The sequence below is a fragment of the Brassica napus genome, chromosome A9 (assembly GCF_020379485.1).
Source record: "Brassica napus cultivar Da-Ae chromosome A9, Da-Ae, whole genome shotgun sequence".
In the NCBI taxonomy this organism is placed as follows: Eukaryota; Viridiplantae; Streptophyta; class Magnoliopsida; order Brassicales; family Brassicaceae; genus Brassica; species Brassica napus.
The window spans coordinates 6,261,495-6,281,883 of record NC_063442.1 but is presented as its reverse complement, the minus strand read 5'-3'; the positions used below and the strand labels follow the sequence as shown (position 1 = coordinate 6,281,883).

Genomic DNA, 20,389 nt, shown 5'->3' with positions numbered 1-20,389 from the left:
GCAGAAGAAGTTCAATGTCAAGTAGTTGTCATAAACAAATACAAATAGCAAAATGTGAACTTGAAAGACATGATTCACTTTGAAGTGTGAAAGAAAAACATTCATATGGCAATGTTACAAACCCCATTAAACTTAAATCAAATTTTGCGGTTTTAGAAGAAAATTCGATATTGCATTTTTACCAGAACAATTTGATTTGCGTTTATATAATAAAAATCAGTTTAAAATTTTTATTTGTTTCATTTAATATTTGTTAAAAAACTATAAAGTTAAAATAATTAAAAATTAAATCAACAATAGTTTAAATGGGTCTAAGTGTGTGCATTAAGAGTGGGTCTTGACTATGAAAGCCCATAAATTCATAACTCGATAATAGGCCTACTAATATAAAACACATGCATGCTGGTCTTCAACCTAAAAAACGGCACATCGTTCATTTGTAGAAAACTCAAACAACTCGCATGTACATCGAAATTGGCGGGAAAATAGAACAGTGAAAACCCTCAACACACATATCAGAGAGAGAGAAGAAGATTCTAGACTGAGAGAAGAGAGAGAGATGGCAGATGAAGGTAAGGAGGATGCTGGAATGGATCAGGTAGAGGAAGATTTCTCTATATGGAAGAAGAACACACCGTTCCTCTACGATCTCATGATCTCCAACCCTCTCGAATGGCCCTCCCTCACCGTCCACTGGGTCCCATCTCCCCCCTCTCCTTACGCGGCGGATCCTCACTTCGGCGTCCACAAGCTCATCCTCGGAACCCACACTTCCGGCGATGCTCAAGATTTCCTCATGGTCGCCGACGCCGTCATCCCAACTCCCGACGCCGAGCCAGGGTTAGGCGGCACAAATCACGATCCCATAGTCCCTAAGGTAATTCGATTCGCTTAAAGCGTTGTATGCGCACCATGTGTTCGATGAAACGACGTGTTTATTAGAGTGTATATATAGTTACAGTTGGTTTGGTTAGTTAGAACCGGTTTATACCGGGTAGATTATAATATTCATTTTCACATCTCTTGAGGTCATCGTCTTCATCACGAGTGCTCTGTTTCTGTTCAACTTCAATTCCTCTAATCGTGTTCTTTATTGGTAGGTGGAGATTAGGCAGAAGATACGTGTCGATGGAGAAGTGAACAGAGCGCGTTGCATGCCTCAAAAGCCTACTCTCGTCGGTGCGAAGACGAGTGGGTGTGAGGTGTTTCTGTTTGATTACGCCAAGCACGCTTCGAAGCCTCAGAGTAGTGATTGTGATCCTGATCTGAGGCTACTGGGACACGACATGGAAGGGTATGGATTGTGTTGGAGTCCTTTCAAGGAAGGTTATCTTCTGAGTGGTTCGCAGGATAAGAAGATCTGCCTCTGGGATGTTTCAGCTACACCGCAAGATAAGGTTCTGAATGCAATGTTTGTGTACGAGGTAAGTTGGAACAGGGCTCCTGTTTTGCTTCAAGAAGACGGTGATTTTTTTTTCTGGTTCTAATTTTGCTATCATGTTATGGTTTTTAGGGACATGAATGCGCTGTGGAAGATGTAGCGTGGCACATGAAGAACGAGAACCTTTTTGGTTCTGCTGGTGATGATGGTCGATTGGTGATATGGGACACGCGGACAAACCAAATGCAACACCAAGTGAAAGTTCACGAGAAAGAGGTAAAAGCCCATACTTTAGTATCTAATGATATGAGTGAGAATTTGGAAGTGGCAAATTGTGTGTTCTGTAGTTATGGTCGCCATATGTCATGCTTAGTTGCTTTATTGTGTGTTCTCAGGTGAACTATTTGTCTTTCAATCCGTTCAACGAATGGGTTTTAGCAACAGCTTCGTCAGACTCAACTGTTGCCTTGTTTGACCTCCGGAAGCTGAATGTGCCATTGCACGTCTTGAGCAGCCACGAGTATGTTCTTTTACATTTTTTGTACATTCCCTGCACAATCTATATTATTGTTTTAAAAACCAAAGCTTTATAGATGTTCACTGAGTGCCGTTTGCTGTGAAAATCCACCATTTAAATGAAATATTCTGATTACAGGGGAGAGGTTTTCCAAGTGGAGTGGGATCCTAACCATGAAACAGTGCTTGCATCTTCCGGTGAAGACAGAAGGCTGATGGTCTGGGACCTGAACAGGTACAATCATCATCTCAATTACAGAAGAACTCTGAATATAGAATTTCTTATTCTGAAGATTGGTCAACGTTGAGCAAGGCGTCTTTTGTTTTGACAGGGTTGGAGAAGAGCAGCTTGAGATAGAGTTGGATGCAGAAGATGGTCCACCAGAGTTGCTCTTTTCTCACGGTGGCCACAAGGCTAAGATATCAGATTTTGCCTGGAACAAAAACGAGCCTTGGGTCATTGCAAGTGTAGCAGAAGACAACAGTCTTCAGGTCTGGCAAATGGCGGAAAGCATCTATCGAGATGAAGATGAAGATGAGATCGATGAGGACATAAAACAGTCATGAAATATTTTAGAAATTACTTGAGTCTCTCCATTACTGAAGACATAGTTTCTAAAAGACGAGCTTTGTCTGTATTATGACCAGCATGACATCTCTGTTTGGTAATGTAACCATGTTTGGATTTTGTTGATTTCTTATGAATTCTCCGTTTCAAAATTGTACTTTGAGGCTAAAATTAGACTCTAGATCTCCGAAACCGAGCCTGCAACAGTTCAGTTGCTGTGCTAATACTAAACCTGCTTATTGTCAGATTCAAGAATCATTATAATTTCACAACATAAGAGCTTAAAGAAAGAGCTACTAACACACAAAACCAAATGGCAAAATCACTGGGCATAATTCGATTTGAATATTAACAAGTATTCGTTCTAGCTCAACAAGGAAATGCAATTACACGAGAAAAGCAAAATGATAATAACACAAAGGGGGACCTGAAGAAAGCTGGTAATGCAGTTGAACTCTACTAGTTATTGGAAAATAATAGCACTACATGATTGATGATGATACTTCAAACTGCTTTAGCTGCACATGTCCCACCTGTTGCAAAACAAGAGCAAACACCACGAGTTCAAGAGATCACAACATAAAAGAAAACTGTATTAAAAGTACCTCTACTAAATAGATCCTAAGGTGTTAGAGTTTCACCTTTACTCTTATTAGCACCCGATGCATCCACATCGAATGTTCCATTTCCATTACTACAGCCAGCTAGATTCTGATCACCCAAGCATTGAAGCTGCTCAAACTCACAACCACTTAGCCCTTGCCCATTCATCAATATACCTTCTCCACTGTTCCCATTCTGAAGACAGTACAAGTCGTCAACATCGCACGGCATATTGCAAGGCTGCATCCTATACGAGAAAGGCTGAGGTTTTTGATAAGGGAAAGCACCAATCTCTCCTTCTATCCTTCCTCTTATATCCACAAGCAAACACTTAAGCCTCGTAACCTCGGCTTCCAGCGCAGCTTGACCTTGCAGCCTCTTCATCAGCTGATTATTCACAGCCCTGAGCCTTAACACTTCATCCTCCAAGGAAGCCGCTTTAGCCTTCTTCTTCTCTCTATACTTTCTAACCGCTTCTCGGTTCCCCGAAGGCCTCTTCTTGCTCCTTTTCCCTGAAGACTCCGACGTGTCATCGGTAGTTACTTTGTCGTCGCTCTGAGCAGCAGGAAGGATCTTGGTGTGGACGTGGAGACATGTGTGTGTATGTGTGTTCTCTGGTCCGGGAGGGTTACAAGTGTGAGTGTGGGTACAAGCATGAGAGTCCTTGAGAAGCTCTTCCAGGAAAGAATCCATGGAACTGCTGCTAGGTGGAAACTCAAGCTCACCGTCGTCCATCATTACAGCAACCTCTTAAACTCTTCGCTTTTGTTTGGTCTTATTACCAAACAAAAATTAAGACACTTTCTGGATACAGTTGTGCTTGAAACCAAACAAGACTCGAGCTTTCACGATCAAGTCAAGACCTAATCACAGAGGGAAACACACAAATTCAAACGATTCAGATGAAAGTCAAGCATCCAATTAATCTGGAACTGATAAACGTGAGAGGAGAATCGGCGATAAGAGTGAAAGAGGCGATGATATTAGGAAAGGAAACCCTAGAGACGAAAAGGGCACTAGTGGATTTGATGATAAGAAGCGTATTAACAGATGGCGCAAGGACATGGACGTACGAACAAGTACAACCGTGCAGAGATTTTTCTCTAAACGGTCAACATTTTTATTTTTCCTTTTCTTAATATATACTAGATCTTTACCAGTACAACCGTGCGGAGTTTTTTTATTTATATACTGAAATGTTTTAGTTTATATAACAAAATTTACCAATAACTTAATATAATTTAGTGTTATATATTATGTAATTCTATAATAGCTATGTTTACGTGGCTTATATATTATTACTATAAATTTTGTATTTTTGTAACAAAAATTATTTTGAAAACTTTATTATGTAACAATATTACGTTACATACTTTTTTATTTTAAATTTATATGAAAGCAAATTAAATTAGATCTATACAGTAGAAAATATATTTTTTTAAGATACTGTAAAAAAATTCTTTTAAAGAAAAACTATAATACATTGTACTTCAAAATATGTTTGTAGTAAATATCATATTTGATAAATACACTAAGTTGGATAAAATATCTTCTTTTAATTTAAAATAGAAATGAATATTTCTAACAAAATCTTTGTAAATTTTATTTTTGAAAATTAATCAGTTTAAATTGTTATTACCAGTGAATATATAATTATAACACTTTATATAATTTTACATTTTCAATGTAAATCGAAACTAAAATAAATTTTAATTTCTAATTATAGTTTATGATAGCTAAAATTAAAACTAATTACTTTTGGATATAAAACTTAAATTTATTCTGAAAATATTTTAAAAATATTTTTAGAACTTTCTTAAAAAGTATTTATTGTTATTCAATTAAAAAGATAAATATTATAATTAATTCATGTAAAATTTGATAAAATTTTAAAGAATAATCCAAATGAAAAAATCACGCATGAAAAATTCATCACTACAGTATATATATATATATTAAAAATATTATATATTTATCAATACATGTTTGTTAACACAACATCTATATAAATATTGATACATGTATAATGTATAACATAATTAATAATAATAACACTTATTATGAAAATACATTAGTGTTAGGATTTTAATATTTGATTTGATTTTATTATTTGCATGGTGAAATTCTAACATTATTTTATTTGCATAATAAATGTTAATTGTTATTATTATTAATTAGATCATGTGCAGGTATTAACTCTAGAATAATTAAATGTTATTATTATTAAGTAGATTATAAATGGTTATATGCACCTATAATTATATACTGATGGAATAAATATATTTTCAAAATCCATTATTAATAATATTTTGATGGAATAAAAAGATAATTAAATATCTTGTTAGGATATTGTTACGAAAATACAAAAAAATAATGTAAACAACTTTCTAGGAATGGTCTATTTAAAATATCACACATGAAAGAAGTCATGACTTATCTTTTAATAGTATAGATATCGGTGCCATGATTACCCAAAATTACACATATGGAAAACAAACGATTTTTGACAATACTTGTGTTGACTTGCATAACTTACGTAATTTTTAAGTGAAAAAGGGTATAAAACCACGAATATAATTAGCTTTGATTTACATCTTTAAAATTTTTACCAGGTGGCTCACTGAGTATATAAATATTTACAAAATAACTAGATATTTTGTTGGTGCATAAGAACATAAATATGATACAAATGCATTAAATTAAATAAAAACTGTTTTAAAATTATATTATTATTTTAGTTGACATATTTAGATACCAAAATTTAGAGCAGTTAATTATTTATGTTTAAACATATTGAATTGCAACAATTTTTCTAAATTATAACTGTTTTTCTCATATATTTAGGCTAAAATGTGAATAGTTTTGTTTTTTTTTTCATTTAGTTTGATTATTTTTCTTAATTTTAAATATATATTATAAAAATTTATATAACTTGATATATGTTGTTTCATACTAAGGATAGAAGAAACTACAACAGTTTTTAAAAGTAATTATATGTAAACTAATGCTTACTAATCAAGTACTTATATATTGCTGACTTTAAAAAAAAAAACACCCCAGATTATTTTGGAAATATTTTCTTATATATATATATATATATTTAGAAAAATAAAATAAAAGTTATTTATAAAAACTAAAATAGCAATGTTAATAGTGACAATTACATAATTTTAATTCTTAAAACTACCTAATGTAACTGATTATTGTGGTAATTAACATGACTACGAAGCTTAAGAGACTAAGATCTCAAATAATTTTATAGAGATTTTGTAATATATAAGACATTGTAGAACATATCCTCTTTTAGGACTATTAATATATCTAATATACTTTTTCTGTTGTGAAATATGAGATGTTTTAATGAATTTTTGATGTTTCAGTTTCTAACATATTGTTATATTTCGGGTAATTTTTGAATTTATCAAAAATTGTATAACTAATCATATTTATAATCTATTTTGTAACTGGTTGAGTATATTTTTATTTATAGTTTCAATGATTTTTCTTAAGAAAAACATTTCTTTTCCGCAATGGTAGTAGCAAAAGCCAAGTCAGAGTACTTATATCCAGCTTGATATCTCTGAGAAAACTCGAGACACTAAGCACACTCCCTAATTAAGACTGAAGCTCCTGCGAGGAAGAGGAAGAAAATATGCTACGGCTACTTCTCTCCAAGCTGCCGACTGAAACCGAGTCATTATCCTCAATGCCCAGCATGGCGAGGCTCAAGTGTAAATCTTTGTTCGAATTTGGGTAAACCTCATCGTCATCGAAACAGTCCTCATCTTCTTCCACTTTCTTCACCCATTTCTCTACCTCATCTTCTCCTCTTAGCAGCTTGAGTATCTGCAGAAATTAAAAAAAAAAATCGAGACTAAATGGTTAGATCTTGGTGCAATTCATTGCTAGAGCAGAGGATCCAACACTTGAAATCAGTTATAACCTCTCTGATATTGGGACGGTGAGTAGCTGCTCTTGTAAGGCAACATCTAGTAGCAAGAACCGTTTTCTGAAACTGTGCCTCATCTAAACTCCCTGAAATGTTAGGATCCAAGAGCTCTTTTGCATCGCCTTTTTCAATCATCGGTATTGCCTGCAACCCAAGTAATCTCCTTTTTTATGTTTCAGTGTACGTTTCTTGTGTTACAAGTAACCAAAAAACAAACACTTACCCACATGACCAAACTCTCTTGTCCTCTTGGGCTATCATACGATATAGTAGTTCTTCCTGATATGAGTTCAAGCAAAACTACACCAAAGGCATAAACATCGACTTTATCGCTGACTTTTCCATACATGAAGTACTCAGGAGCTAGGTATCCAAACGTCCCCAGCACGTCCCTTTGTATTGTGTATCCACAAGAGTTTGAACCCCACATCGAAAGCCCGAAATCCGAAAGCTTTTCTCACAAGAAAAATTTCAAATGGTTATGAGTTTGTTAATATATTTTACGAGTTCTAAGTCACTAGTACTCAATACCTGAGGTTCAAACTCATCCGAGAGGAGAACATTGGAAGATTTAACATCTCTGTGGATCACAGGATTAGAACATTGGTTATGAAGATAATCAAGAGCTTTCCCTAATCCAATAGCTATCTGGAATCTCTCTTCCCATCCCAATACATGCTTACCTGCAGAAATTAAATAAGCCATACTTAATATATGTTGTGTCAAAGATGGTTTAAAGAGTAGACTAGTATTGTGCTAACCCTGAAGGGCTTCCTCTAAACTTCCTCTGGATGAGAGATTGTAAACCGAGATTAGGTCGTTGTAGTGAACGCAGATACCGATCAGAGGAGAGATGTTTTGGTGACTCAAAGAAGAGATTATTCTCACTTCTTGAATAAAATCATTCACTGCTTCTTTACCAGATGATTTCAAGATCTTCACCGCAACTTCTTTCCCATCTTCAAGAACCCCTTTATAGACTTCGTTACATCCTCCTTTTCCGATTAGATTCTCTGTAATAAAAGAAAAAAACAAGAATCAGATGAACATAAAGTGACATAGAGAATAGGAAAAAACAGATTTATAAGATAGTACCTGAAGAGAAATCAGATGTTGCTGTCTTAAGAACATCATAGCTAAACCATTTGTTTATTTCCTTTAGTATGTCTTTAAGTTGTGAATCGCAAAAGCTTTGTTGAGAAGTCAGATTTGGAAACCGTTCAGGCAAGCTCATGACCCAGTTGACAACTGAGACTTTTCGAGTCTGATGTTGAACCACAGGAGTAGCTAAAGTGGTTGTTCTTAGCAACGGCCAACCTGGTTTCTGGTCCATTACCTCTACATGTGGAAGCGAAAGCGATCTACCCGAAACCCTCCTCGTCTCTTGGCTTGTTATCTCGAGAACTCGGCTTTTAACTGTCGATTCTTCGGTTTTCAGTTCGTTGTCTTTGTCTGAAAGTCCCATTATAAAGCTCAGAACTTGGTCTTGGACTTGTATTTTGAGCTGCAAGAAGAACAAAAACCGTTTCTGGTCAACCAGTTTAAAGAATGGTATATAGACATATATTTTTTTAAATGATGTAAAGCGAACCAAGAGGTGGTTGGTAATAGTTGGAACGTCTAAAGAATATATTTCCTCTGTAGATGGCCAAAACGTCAGTTGTTGGCGGAAGCTCTTTTGCGCAGCCTTTAGCTACTTTAAGACTTAATAAAACATATAAAAAGTTAGTAAGAGAATATCAATTTTTATAAGTAAACTTTTCTCCCTATGTTTAGTTCTCACCTTAATTTTCTTTGATGTTTAACTCCAACAACAATGGACATAGCGTTGTATCTCTTTGCCTCTTTAACAAAAACCCCTTGTACTGAGTTTCCCTTCAAAACTTCTCCTTTGAGCTCAATCTGTTCTCAAACCCCAAATATTCTCTGTTACCCAATGGTAAGAATCGTGTCTTTACTCGAAATAAACCCATAAAAAGACGTGAAGCTACCTTCTTTGTTGAGTAGAATTCACTGTAAAGTTCTAAGTACCGATCCAATGATGACTTGTTTTTCAAGGCACGACCTGAATCATATCATCCAAGTTCCATAAATCAGAACCATACAAAAAAATACTTAGTAAAGACTAAAGAGTAACTATAAATGATTAAAATTTAACAAGTAAGAGAAGAAGAGCTCACGAGAAGTTGAACAAAAATGAACAACAACAACACAATCTCCATTTTCTGCAACTTCTTCAAGTGTCCATTGCAATACCTCTTTGTCACTTTCATCAATTTTAATTCCAACCAAGACAATATTCCTCTGCTTCAAATTCACATTATCCACATTTTTGTTTTTCTCCAATGCCATTTTCTTTTGCTTCCTATGTGCAAAGAACTAATACGAAATGCGAATTACAGAGGAATTAATGACTTATTCGCTATAATATAAATAAACATAAATCGAGACTAGATGTTTGTTCTTTAAAAATACTATTTTGTAGGGAAGTAAGAGATATAAAAGTCAGAAAACTTATGTTGCAACTACTATCAGATACAAACAAACACAAAATCAAGAGAGAGAGACACTTGAATATTCAAAGACATTTTGAGATAATTAAAAAGCAAATTGGTTTTAAAGAAGATACACGATGAGCATTAACAGACAACATAGTATCACCTAAATCATCTGTATTTATTATATAATTTTGTCTTTAGGTCAAAATAAATTTGATAGTTTTGCTGCCATGTGCCATCAGCTTTTGTATCTGCTTCTGACACGGCTCATAAAACCAGATAGATTGGCCCAAATAGAACTACAAAATATTGATCAAAAATAGAACTACAAAATATGAAGAAATATAAAAAGTTTACATTAAAGGACCTGACTTTTTCTTATAGGTAAATGCTGATCTTCTTCTCTCATCTACTTCTAAGGAAAAGAAAGAAAATTGACCTTACTTTGTTGATATTTTCGTAAATGAAAATATAACTGCTATAGTGCTATGATCAGAGAAGAACGAAAGAGGTGAGAAAAGCTAGAACAAAGTGTCGGTGAGAACAGAGAGAGAGAGAGAGAGAGAGAGAGATAGATAGATATATTTTGAGAAAAGCCAAGAAAAGGGTCTAGTAAAAGAAGACAGGAGACCAAGGAGAGTGCCAAGCTTGGTTCATATTTTTCTAGGTCAACCACTGAAAAGGTAGAAGCACCACTTGTCGACAATATGTACGGGCTAGGAGAACTTTCCATATTTCAGCATATTGAAGTTTCCATATTTCAGGACATAATTTTCCATACAAATTATCTACTTTTTTATATCTTAAATTATAAAATTTAACCTAGTGGAAATTTATAATGGAATAAAACAAAATTTGGTTTGTAATGTAATAAAGGAAAATACCAATATAATTGGTTTGTAATGTAATAAAGGAAAATACCAATATAATCATCGAGAAGGGGAAAAAGGTAAATAAGAAAACAAAAATACAATAGGACTTAGGATGCACGCTGCAACCAATAAAAAGTTAAAAACCAAAATACAATAGGACTTAGGATGCACGCTACATCAAAAAATAAAAAGGTTTAAAACCAAAATACAATAGGACTTAGGATGCACGCTACATCAATAAAAGACTCTTTATAAATACCAGTTTCGTCTAGGTCTTTTTTGCCGATCTCCACTTTCACCCTGTAACCTATAGATTCGCTCTTCTCATATTCTCAATGGATAAAGAATCCGCCACCCCGTCTGGAGCAGCTTCGAATGCGATCAAGGCCACGGCGCATCTAAAGGAAGTAGTGAACAGAGAGCCGAGAGATGATTTGGAGAAACATAAGAAAGACATAACCGAGAAAAAAGCACCTGATGTGATAGAGATGTTGAAAGGATTGGTTGATCTTCTTGAGAAGATGGAAGAAAAGGTGGATCATCGTCTTCAAAAGATCGAAGAGAAGGTGGATCATCGTCTTCGGGAGATTGAAGAAAAAGTGGATATGTTGATTTCATCGGTTAGTTTAAATAATAACGAAGTTGCTGCCTCGATGAAAACTGGCAGTGTAAAGGCGGCCGAGGCAGACAACATGTCTGTGGATGAATCATCTTCTGATGATGATGATGAAGAAGAGTCTGTTCAGAGAAATTATAGAGCAAATACTAAAAAGGCGACCACCACTAGTTTTGGCCCTTTTGGTCCTTTTGTTCGTGGTCGTGGATATGGTCCTACTAGTCTTAATGTTGGTGGCCCTTTTTCTGGTGGTCGTTGTGGCGGTCGTGGTGAGTGTAGCTTCTGTTGAGGCTTTTTGGTGGTGGAGGAAGAAGAGACCTGGTTCTGTTACTCAGCTTCAACGATTAAGGAGTGGAAAGTTCTTTGGTGTTGTTAGCTTGTGATACAATGCAATATTTCTTTTATCTTGTTATTATGTTGGTTCCTGCACCTTGTTTGATTTTTCTTACTTTTGAGTAATTGAAGTATTGTCTTAAATCAACAGGCATGAGCTTGTCTATGTAGCTTTTTTTTTTCCTTGAAGTTTGTCTTTAGAATCTCATCTTTGGTATCAGTATCTCCATTTACTTCATTCAAACAGCTTTCTAAGTCACCATATACATTGCGAAAACAAATTAAGCTCTATTCACACTGCATCCAAAATAAATTACAGGTTTCCATTCTTTATGTTTAGTTACGCTTTTGTCTGAATGTTAAAGAGTAACTTCAACCAAAACCTGCCTTAAAACTTCCTTCACTGGAACACATATCAACTATGAAGAGGCAGCTTTTGATCCCACAACCACCCACAGATCGATCAACATAGCGAAAACTCCTGATTCTAAGATCAATTACTTTTTACATAATCCAACACTTTATTATAACTTTGTGTTCTAAAGAATACATTAATTGATCTCCACAAATCACAAGCTTCAGTAATATCTATGAGCAGCGACCGGACTTGTTTCCAATCAACGACTGATTATATAGTAACAATGTAATAATACTATATGATGGTGGAGCAGCCAACACTATCCACACTGTTTAGCACTCGAGGAAGTAGATGTTGTCATGAAAGATTCACCACACCCGCATTGACCTTGCGAGTTTGGATTGATGAACACAAACTCTGATCTGCAATTAAACAAACAGAAATATTTATAAAAAAAAATATTGTTACAGTTTTGAAATAAAAATGTGATAAGAGTTTGCAAACCTTAGTTTATCATCTATAAAATCCATCTTTGTTCCAATCACATGCATTAAGGCCTTGGGTTCCACAAGGATCCTCACTCCTTTCTCCTCCACCAGCTCATCAAATTTCCCTTTCTCATCTGATAACAATACCCTCGCGGAGATCAGAGTCTATCTATTGTTTATAAGATAAAATCAATTGTGAGAGGTGGTTACCTGCGTAATTGAGGGTATATGATAAACCGTTGCAGCCTCTTGCTTTAACGCCCAATCGGAGGAAAGGTTTTTGCCTCTGGAGCAATAGGTGTTGAACCCTAGAGGCAGCTTCGTCCGTTATGGTTAACACTTGCTTCCTTATAGCCGGTCCAACCCTCGCCGCCGCAGCCGCCAAGACTCGAGCAGCCTTCATCGAATCGAATCGAATCCTCGGAGAAGCTATATATTTTATTACGGGCGTGATTTATCAGACTAAAGTCTCCTTTCGTTAGAAGAAAAATCAAAATAGACAAGTCTGGTAGCTCCGGTTCGATTTGGATAATTTCGGTTATTGGAAAATTGAAACCAAATTAAATAATCGGTTCGATTTTATTCGGGTAGTTTGGTTTCGGTTTATTTGTTTTATAATTAAACTTCGATGGAATTTTGTTTGGGGCAGAATGTCGAGTATATAATAATCTCGAATAAATATGTAAAGGCTAGTGTCATGTAGCTACCGGAAAAAATGGTCTATTTTTTTTGGTTAACCGAATACATTCATTTCAAGTCTGAAAGCAATACAAGGTATCAGTCTTTTGTATCACATCAATCAATAATCAAGGTTCGAGAGTCTTGCGGATAGTAGGAAACAAAGTCCGGATGAACAAATCTCGTATGTGTATGCTTGTTTTCTTGAGTTCTATTACTTGCTAAGTTTAGATCAGCTCAATCAACCTAATCAAGCTAATATTGAACCTAAAAAATATCAAGAAGAAACTAGGTCGAATACCCAAACAAAGCCAGGTTCTCGGTGTAGAGAATAAAGGTTTGATCCGTTTTGATTTTGAGGTTGTAAGGTTGATCTGTATTGCTTAAAGTTTTGTGTTGCTATTGATCGTCTTTTGAAAGATAGATCAAGATGGAATCTGTTAATGGAAAATTTGAAATGAAAATGTTTGATGACAGGGTGATTTTGATTTTCGTGAAAGTTTAAGATGTTGATGCAGGTTGAGTTGCAAGGGATTGTTGCACATGTGACTCGGTCAAGCATTAAGATTTGATTAGATACGGTGTGATATTTTATTATTATTTGTTTGACCTTAGTTGCAACATGGTTTCTTAAACAATTTGCATGCTGTTGAAAAGCATTTTTCTGCTCTTATAGAGCTTTTAGAAATTAACGGCGTTTGGTGAACGTCTAAAGTCACTTGTAAATTGCTTTCAAATCGAAGGAAACAAGCTACAGTCCTTTTCACGTTGTACCTTACACTTCATAACTATAAAAAAAAACACTTGCCCGTACTTTTATAGGATGAGGAAGAGGAAACCAATTTGTACACTCGTTAAGTGATAACTTTTTTTCTTTTTTCTTATGAACGTCCAATCTTTGATATCGTAAGCTAACGAATTGAGTACGAATTGTTAGTTGTATTTAGAAGGCAAAAAATGTAGTAAACGCAATCTTGATTATTGCGTTTATTCTTGTGGGAATGCTAGTTCTGTCTAATAAACTAGATTATTGCGTTCATATTCAAAGGGACTTAGTCGAGTTTTAAAAATGGGTTGCCTCAAGATCTTTGGTACACTCTTTGATGCCTTCTCCAAACATCTTTTAATAGGAAATGTACTCTCTACTTGACAAAAAAAAAAGGAAATGGATTCTTCCCTTCTTTTTTCCTCTCTATAATTTGAGTTTTCGAGGGTTTCTTTTGTTAACGCATCTCTCTACTCCTACAGTCCTAGGACCTTTGTGGTCGTGGTTCTTTTCCGTTGTAATTTTTTTTTTCTTTTAATAACCAAACCCTTTGACAGGAAATGTTTTAAACACAATGATTTTACAAAATATAAAACTTACTATATTTGTTTGTCGAAAAGAATTACTATATTTTTTTGAAAAAAACAAGAATTAATATATTTAATTTTAGTAGATCCAAAGAAAAATAAATCATAGACTCCCTCCGTTTCATATTAAGTGTCTTTTTAGTTTTTAAATTTTGTTTCATTATAAATGTTTTTTATATTTCCAATGCATTTTTTAAACATTTTTCTATAGTTTACCCTTGTTTTATTTCATTAATTAGTAAAACTAAAAATTTATATCAAATAAAAAATTTAATAATTTTATTAATTGAGAACACTTTTGAAAAAAATGGAGTATATTATTTGAGAACCGGTTCACGGTTTGCTCGTTTTTGAGAAACTGGGATAACCAAAATTGTGATAATTTCTCCGGCAAATCAATTGAATGGCTCAGAAGATAACAACCGTCTTTGTCAATCTATTTACCCCTACCACCTTATAATTAATTAATTTCTTTTGGATGATATTATTTACAAACTACAACTTGCATCGTTTCTTGTCACCCGATTAATATAAGAACTGATATGGACATTTATCACCCGATTAATCTCCCAAAGATGAATATTGCTATCAAATAGTCAATTCATCATGTTTTTTTAATAGGTGTAAAACAAGTTACTATATGGACTAGTCAAATGTGAATAGCTAAATAATTTCACATTTGAAGAAAATTGATCTCTGAACTTACACATATAGAGCAATTTCTCCTAAAACAAGAATCACTAGACCATTGCCACTTGATTAAATTGCATATTTTTATTCATCATATATGTTCTTATTTATTTCCATAATCGGAAAAGGTTTAGTCAATAGAGTTTTGCCACATTATGCCAAACTATATATCAATTTCTATATACTTTGTTGAATCTAACTTGAAAATGAACATATGAAATAGGATTTGAAACACAAATAACAGATCATATATTTCTTATCAATAATATATTAAATGGTCTATTATGGTAAAATTTATAATAAACTTGCGGTGATTGACTGCATTTACTAAATGTTGATTCTAATAGTGATTTAAATTTTAACGCACCAGTAAAATATAGTAAAAAGGAAAAAAAGTTTTTGAAAAGTATAAATACATATCTTAAGGTTGTAAATATTTGTTTATCTCTATTGATTTTTTCATAAATTTTTAACATTTCTTAAGATTAATTCGTAGAGTTTCTCAACACCAGATCAAAAGGAATATAAGTAATTAAACAAATGGGAGGAAACATGTAAGAAAAAAAAAGATTAATCAACATACATGAAGGTAATATAGAAATTAATACATAATATATACAAAATTTATCATAGCACATGACTTATTATGGTCATTTACTAAATTTTGATATTGGTATGGTTATATGATCTGATTTCTCTTACAAATATGTTTCTGTTTTTCCACAATTTTTAAAACATTTTAAATTACTTAATTAGTGATCTTTCCCTCCACTAACAAATAAAGATAGTTGGCATATATAGAACCTTCTTTGGGCTAAAGAAAGCTTAAAAGAACTTAAAATTGCATTGAAAATATAAAAACATGTTTTAAATACATTGAATAGGATACTATTTTTCAAAAACACTTTAAAATTTGCATCTATGATTTAGTGGTTACTGTTCATGATATAGTATTTAGTGGGTGCATGGGATTGTGTTTTAAAACTTTTATAAATAATTTTAAAATATTTATGAGGGATATTTTTGTATTTTATAATATATTTAAAATATTTATTGAAATAGTTGACATTTAAAAATAAATTTAAAAAATAGTGTCAGATTTGAGATAAAGTTATAATTTTCTCTTGAAAATACTCGTATTCAACATTTATTAATTTGTATATATATATATTGGAATAATAGTAAAGAGGTTTTGAATTAGACCTCAATACAATGAGATATTTCGTAATGTCACTTAATTTGTTTTAGATATTTTATATGTTTCCATTTTTTATTTGAAAAGAAAAGTCCAAAAATTATTTTATTTCTTTTTTGTTTTATTTTCAGCATTTTCTTCTTTTAATCTGCTATAAATAATTTAGTTTAGTTCAAATTATTGACTTTCAATTTTATTTGTCTAGAGTACAAAAACAGCTGGATATATTTGTCTTCTTGATTCATAAATATATCTATTCTATTAAAACAGCAGTATGACCCATTGAGAAAAATAGGGTCCAACTATTATTTCTTTTATCTCTATCAATATTTGGAATATTATTTATTATGCCATTAGACCTATATTTAAATTACCAATTGAAAATCTAAATATTTTGTAACTTCCCTTTTAAGTTCCAACATTCCCGGGCTCCTCTCATACGCGAAAGTTATCAGATATATTTGAACGTGTAAAAATAAATTATTAATACATACTTCAGTAACATATAATAGTAGACGGTTACACGTTACAACTAAATTTTAATGCTAAGTTTTATGATACTCTTCGTCGTCAGAGAAGGCCACTGTCAAGTTTTAGAGACCCATGGTATAATGTTTTTGTTTTGAAATTGGGACCATGGTATTTATCATCCACAGAATATTACAGCCAATTCTTCTATTTATGATATTTAGTTCTTTGGTTCATGTTTTTGGTTTTTGTAATTAACCTATCAAATATTTAATGTAACCATTATCTGTACTCTTTTTTTACAACAAACGACCAATATTTCAAATTTAGATCAATATATAAGATTTAATTGAATTTAAACTATTCGTTTAATATAACATGGCCACAATTAAAATTATTATCTATTTTAATAAAATATATCTAAAATTAGTTAATATTTATAATATCTTACTTTAATAGTGTACCAGATAACTATTTATGTTTTCATGTCTGTAGTTTTCACGGGTTATTAAATCAAATATACAAAACATTTTTGAAATATAAACCAAGTTAAACTAATAAATTAATTTTATTTTATTAAAAATATCAAAACAAATTTCAAGTAAACAGACTAAAAATGGATTGTTCCGCTTTAGTATCTATTTATAAATGTTATGTCCAATTATTTATTTTATTTATTTAATGAGCCACTTATTATTCTCTTTACATAACTGTATTTAATTTTATGTAAACAATCACCAATACATTAGGGTGGTTATCAACAAGTAAAAAAAAAATTAATCCTACGTTATATAACTGTATGTTTTTCAGTTAAACACTTACCACTACGTTAGAATAACCATACTAGAAGCCCGAAGAACGCCTTTCGTTCATTCTTATTCTTACTTACCATAAGTGTATATAAATTAAATTTCTTTAACATATAAGAAAAAATTACAGAAAAATGTTATGTAAATATAATCTAGAACAAACAAATATGATTACAAAAAACAACTATACGGGCATATGATTACAAAGAGCCGAGCGTATGCCGGATTAACTTATGAATTGATATTATTTTATAATATAGATTTTGATTAAGATTTATACACAAATATAATTACAAATAAAAACACAAATATAATTACAAATAAAAACAAAAATATGATAATCAAATTTCTAAAAAAAAATTAAAAAACAAATATAAAAATTAAATTTCTAAAAAAATGTAAAACAAAAAATATACCCGTTCTTTTAAGAGCGGGTCATAATCTAGTTGATCTTAAAAAGGTACAATCATTTTTATTATGTCACGTTTTTTTTTTTGTTGTCTATTATGCCACGTTTTATTCTGTCTAGCAAGCAGGGCGATGCCTTTTTTCCCTCAATGTTAGTACAACATGGCTCTATAAAAAATTAGACGACACAAATTGCCTAAAGAAAGATATCGCTGTTCATAAATCTATATTTTTCGTAATGGCTTTTCGAGATTATCTAAGGCCACTTGTAGAATGCCTCCAAATTAAGGGGAATGCAGCGTTGGTTGTATTTTATTTACAAAGACAGATCCAATCTTATTCCTGTTTTTTTAAAAATAATTTTTTATTCTTATTAACATCCAATTTCAATTTTATTTCGGAGGTTAGAGAGAGTAAGAAATGTATACACTTGTAAAGTATATTTTAGTCAGATTTTTAATATTATAGTCCAGTGGAGTTAGAGTGGGAATATTAGTTGTGTTTCCTAAAAAAAACTTGCAAAATAACTTTTAAATGCTCAAGGGGGTGTTAGTAGGAGTAAGATTTATATAAAGTTTGTTGATTTTAAAAATTAGGAGATTTGTTAAATTTGGAAAGAGTTGTAGAGAATTTTGTTTATTGTGAAATTATATGAAAATACATTGATATAATGATTCTAAAAATTTAAGGTATTTAAGTAGTATTTTCAAAATCTTGTGTTATGAGTTAAATGGTTAAAAATACAACTCCCAATAACACCAATTTTATAAACGATTGTTGATTATCACATTTAAGCTTGTAATTGTACATCCGGAGGACATACCATTCATAAGGAGCTTGGATATAAGCTCAATTCATCATCGTGATACATCCTGTTGAAACTATACAAGGAATGGCCAATACACAATTAAATCTGGATATTGGGTGGCTCAAAATTTATTAACGACAGCGGAAGAAAATGAAGTTTTTGAACCAAGCATCACTAAGCTCGAAGCCTTTGCTTGAAAGGTAAAGACACCTATGAAGATATGTCATCTTATATGGCAATTGTTAACTGGTCATGTGACAGTAACGAGGAACTTAACAAGACGCAATATGAGGTGTGACAACTACTGCCCAAGATGTGAAGAACTAGAAGAAACTGTAACCCATGCCATATTCGAATGTCCGTCAGCTCTCCAAGTTTGATCATTATTATCAACTCCAAGAACCCCATGTATATTTCCAGTACCAAGCATCTACACAAATATGGATTACCTATTATGGAGGAAAAACAACATTATCGAGTCAGAACAAAATATAAATCCTTATTCCTGGATAATATGGTATATTTGAAATGCTAGAAATGACAAAGTTTTTAGGGGGTAGATAGAGATCCTTTGGAGCTAGTTCGACATGCATGAAGTGAATGCCAAGCCTGGTTTGATGCCAACGAAGTGGTACAACCAGTGATACAAGATAACAATATTGACGAACCCCAAGTCATAAGCTTGGGTAATATTTGCTTGTTAGATGGATCTTGGACATCCTCTGCTCACTTTAGTGAATGTGGATGGCTCTAGATGGACAGTTATGGGAACATTCAACTTATGGGGACAAGAAATTTCACTCGACGCAAATCAGGTTTTGCATTCGGAAGTAGAAGCACTGCGATGGGCGATGGAGAATATATGCTTCAACATTCAACATGCCAGAGCTTCGGGACAGACTCTAAGGAACTGATTATAATGATAAAGGAACCTCAGGCTTGGCCAAGCTTTGCGACAGAATTGGAGAGGATAGAGACGCTACAAATATGCTTCCCGGATTTCAACATCATTCATATTCCACGAGCGCGCAATCAGATTTCAGACTTTTTAGCTAAGACTGCTAGATCCTTCCATAGGGAGTAACATTTTATTGGTTGTTTTATTCCGGTTTGGTTATCCAGACCACCTCAAACTTGAGTAATAGAATAGTCTTTCGACGTCAAAAAAAAAAAATCTTGTAATTGTACATCGAACGGCCTTCTTTATTTTGTATAGATACGAAAATAAATTTATCCTAGTCACTCGCATGAGTGTCTTTAACCATCTCTCGTGTATATGACAAGGCGCTATAACCCTTCGTAGAACCAATATAAATACCATATATTGTCTTCATACTGTCCATTACATGTCTATACTAGATTCATTTAATATCATTACCACCATTAAGTTCTTCAATATTTAATCTTGTATTTCATCAATAAAGTGGCTGTATTTCTTCATTTCATTTGTTAAAATTTGACTCAATTTTTACTTAGATTTTTCAATGGATTTTTCAAATATTTTTCGGTTGGGTGTTCCAATTCTGCCCCACTAAATTGGCTTCATCTCGATCTGTTTGTGAAGTTTTCATTTTGTGTTATCCACCAAAGAAGTCAATTTTTTATGCAAGGTCGATTTCTTTTTCTCTACTACTTCTCTTAACATGCTCCAAAGTAAATTTTTATTTATTGACTCTACTAGACATAACATTTTGGGTACCCGTTTGAGTTCGGATCGGAATATTTCAAGATTTCGGGTCTATAGGTATTGAAGTCTGGAACCCGCTCGGGTTTGGTTATTTTGGATAGGATTTGGATA

At 32.9% G+C, this 20,389-nt stretch overlaps 3 protein-coding genes and 1 pseudogene across 4 annotated transcripts; 1 reads left to right on the top strand and 3 right to left on the bottom strand.

Annotated features, from left to right (window-relative positions):
* The first annotated feature begins 513 nt into the window (after nt 1-513).
* Nucleotides 514-2,622, top strand: LOC106358826 (WD-40 repeat-containing protein MSI2-like). Its single transcript, XM_048739606.1, has 6 exons — nt 514-877; nt 1,101-1,424; nt 1,514-1,657; nt 1,777-1,901; nt 2,037-2,132; nt 2,230-2,622. The coding sequence occupies exons 1-6, from the start codon at nt 560-562 to the stop codon at nt 2,462-2,464; spliced, it is 1,242 nt and encodes a 413-aa protein (XP_048595563.1). The 5' UTR covers nt 514-559; the 3' UTR covers nt 2,465-2,622.
* A 157-nt stretch (nt 2,623-2,779) lies between these two features.
* On the bottom strand, nt 2,780-4,176 carry BNAA09G08870D (basic leucine zipper 23). 2 transcript variants are annotated; one of them, XM_048739607.1, is made up of 2 exons: nt 3,071-4,176; nt 2,780-2,998 (listed from the first exon to the last, which is right to left on the bottom strand). In XM_048739607.1, the coding sequence occupies exon 1, from the start codon at nt 3,804-3,806 to the stop codon at nt 3,087-3,089; it is 720 nt and encodes a 239-aa protein (XP_048595564.1). In that variant the 5' UTR covers nt 3,807-4,176; the 3' UTR covers nt 2,780-2,998; nt 3,071-3,086. The 2 variants fall into 2 exon arrangements, with proteins under 2 accessions (XP_048595564.1, XP_013655849.2); XM_013800395.3 differs by having other exon boundaries at nt 3,107-4,176.
* Nucleotides 4,177-6,522: 2,346 nt separating this feature from the next.
* On the bottom strand, nt 6,523-10,433 carry LOC106360741 (annotated as a pseudogene).
* A 1,372-nt stretch (nt 10,434-11,805) lies between these two features.
* Nucleotides 11,806-12,654, bottom strand: LOC106360740 (iron-sulfur assembly protein IscA-like 1, mitochondrial). The gene is made up of 3 exons (XM_013800392.3): nt 12,393-12,654; nt 12,199-12,316; nt 11,806-12,116 (listed from the first exon to the last, which is right to left on the bottom strand). The coding sequence occupies exons 1-3, from the start codon at nt 12,583-12,585 to the stop codon at nt 12,014-12,016; spliced, it is 414 nt and encodes a 137-aa protein (XP_013655846.2). The 5' UTR covers nt 12,586-12,654; the 3' UTR covers nt 11,806-12,013.
* Nucleotides 12,655-20,389: the final 7,735 nt, after the last annotated feature.

Coding starts and splice junctions, on each gene's coding strand:
- LOC106358826 (XM_048739606.1), top strand. CDS start 560: ATGGCAGATGAAGGTAAGGAGGATGCTGGAATGGATCAGGTAGAGGAA. Junction 878..1,100: donor ACGATCCCATAGTCCCTAAG/GTAATTCGATTC, acceptor CTTTATTGGTAG/GTGGAGATTAGGCAGAAGAT. Junction 1,902..2,036: donor CACGTCTTGAGCAGCCACGA/GTATGTTCTTTT, acceptor TTCTGATTACAG/GGGAGAGGTTTTCCAAGTGG.
- LOC106360740 (XM_013800392.3), bottom strand. CDS start 12,585: ATGAAGGCTGCTCGAGTCTTGGCGGCTGCGGCGGCGAGGGTTGGACCG. Junction 12,317..12,392: donor ATATACCCTCAATTACGCAG/GTAACCACCTCT, acceptor TATTGTTATCAG/ATGAGAAAGGGAAATTTGAT. Junction 12,117..12,198: donor TTTATAGATGATAAACTAAG/GTTTGCAAACTC, acceptor GTTTAATTGCAG/ATCAGAGTTTGTGTTCATCA.
- BNAA09G08870D (XM_013800395.3), bottom strand. CDS start 3,806: ATGATGGACGACGGTGAGCTTGAGTTTCCACCTAGCAGCAGTTCCATG. Junction 2,999..3,106: donor GGGTGCTAATAAGAGTAAAG/GTGAAACTCTAA, acceptor GTTTTGCAACAG/GTGGGACATGTGCAGCTAAA.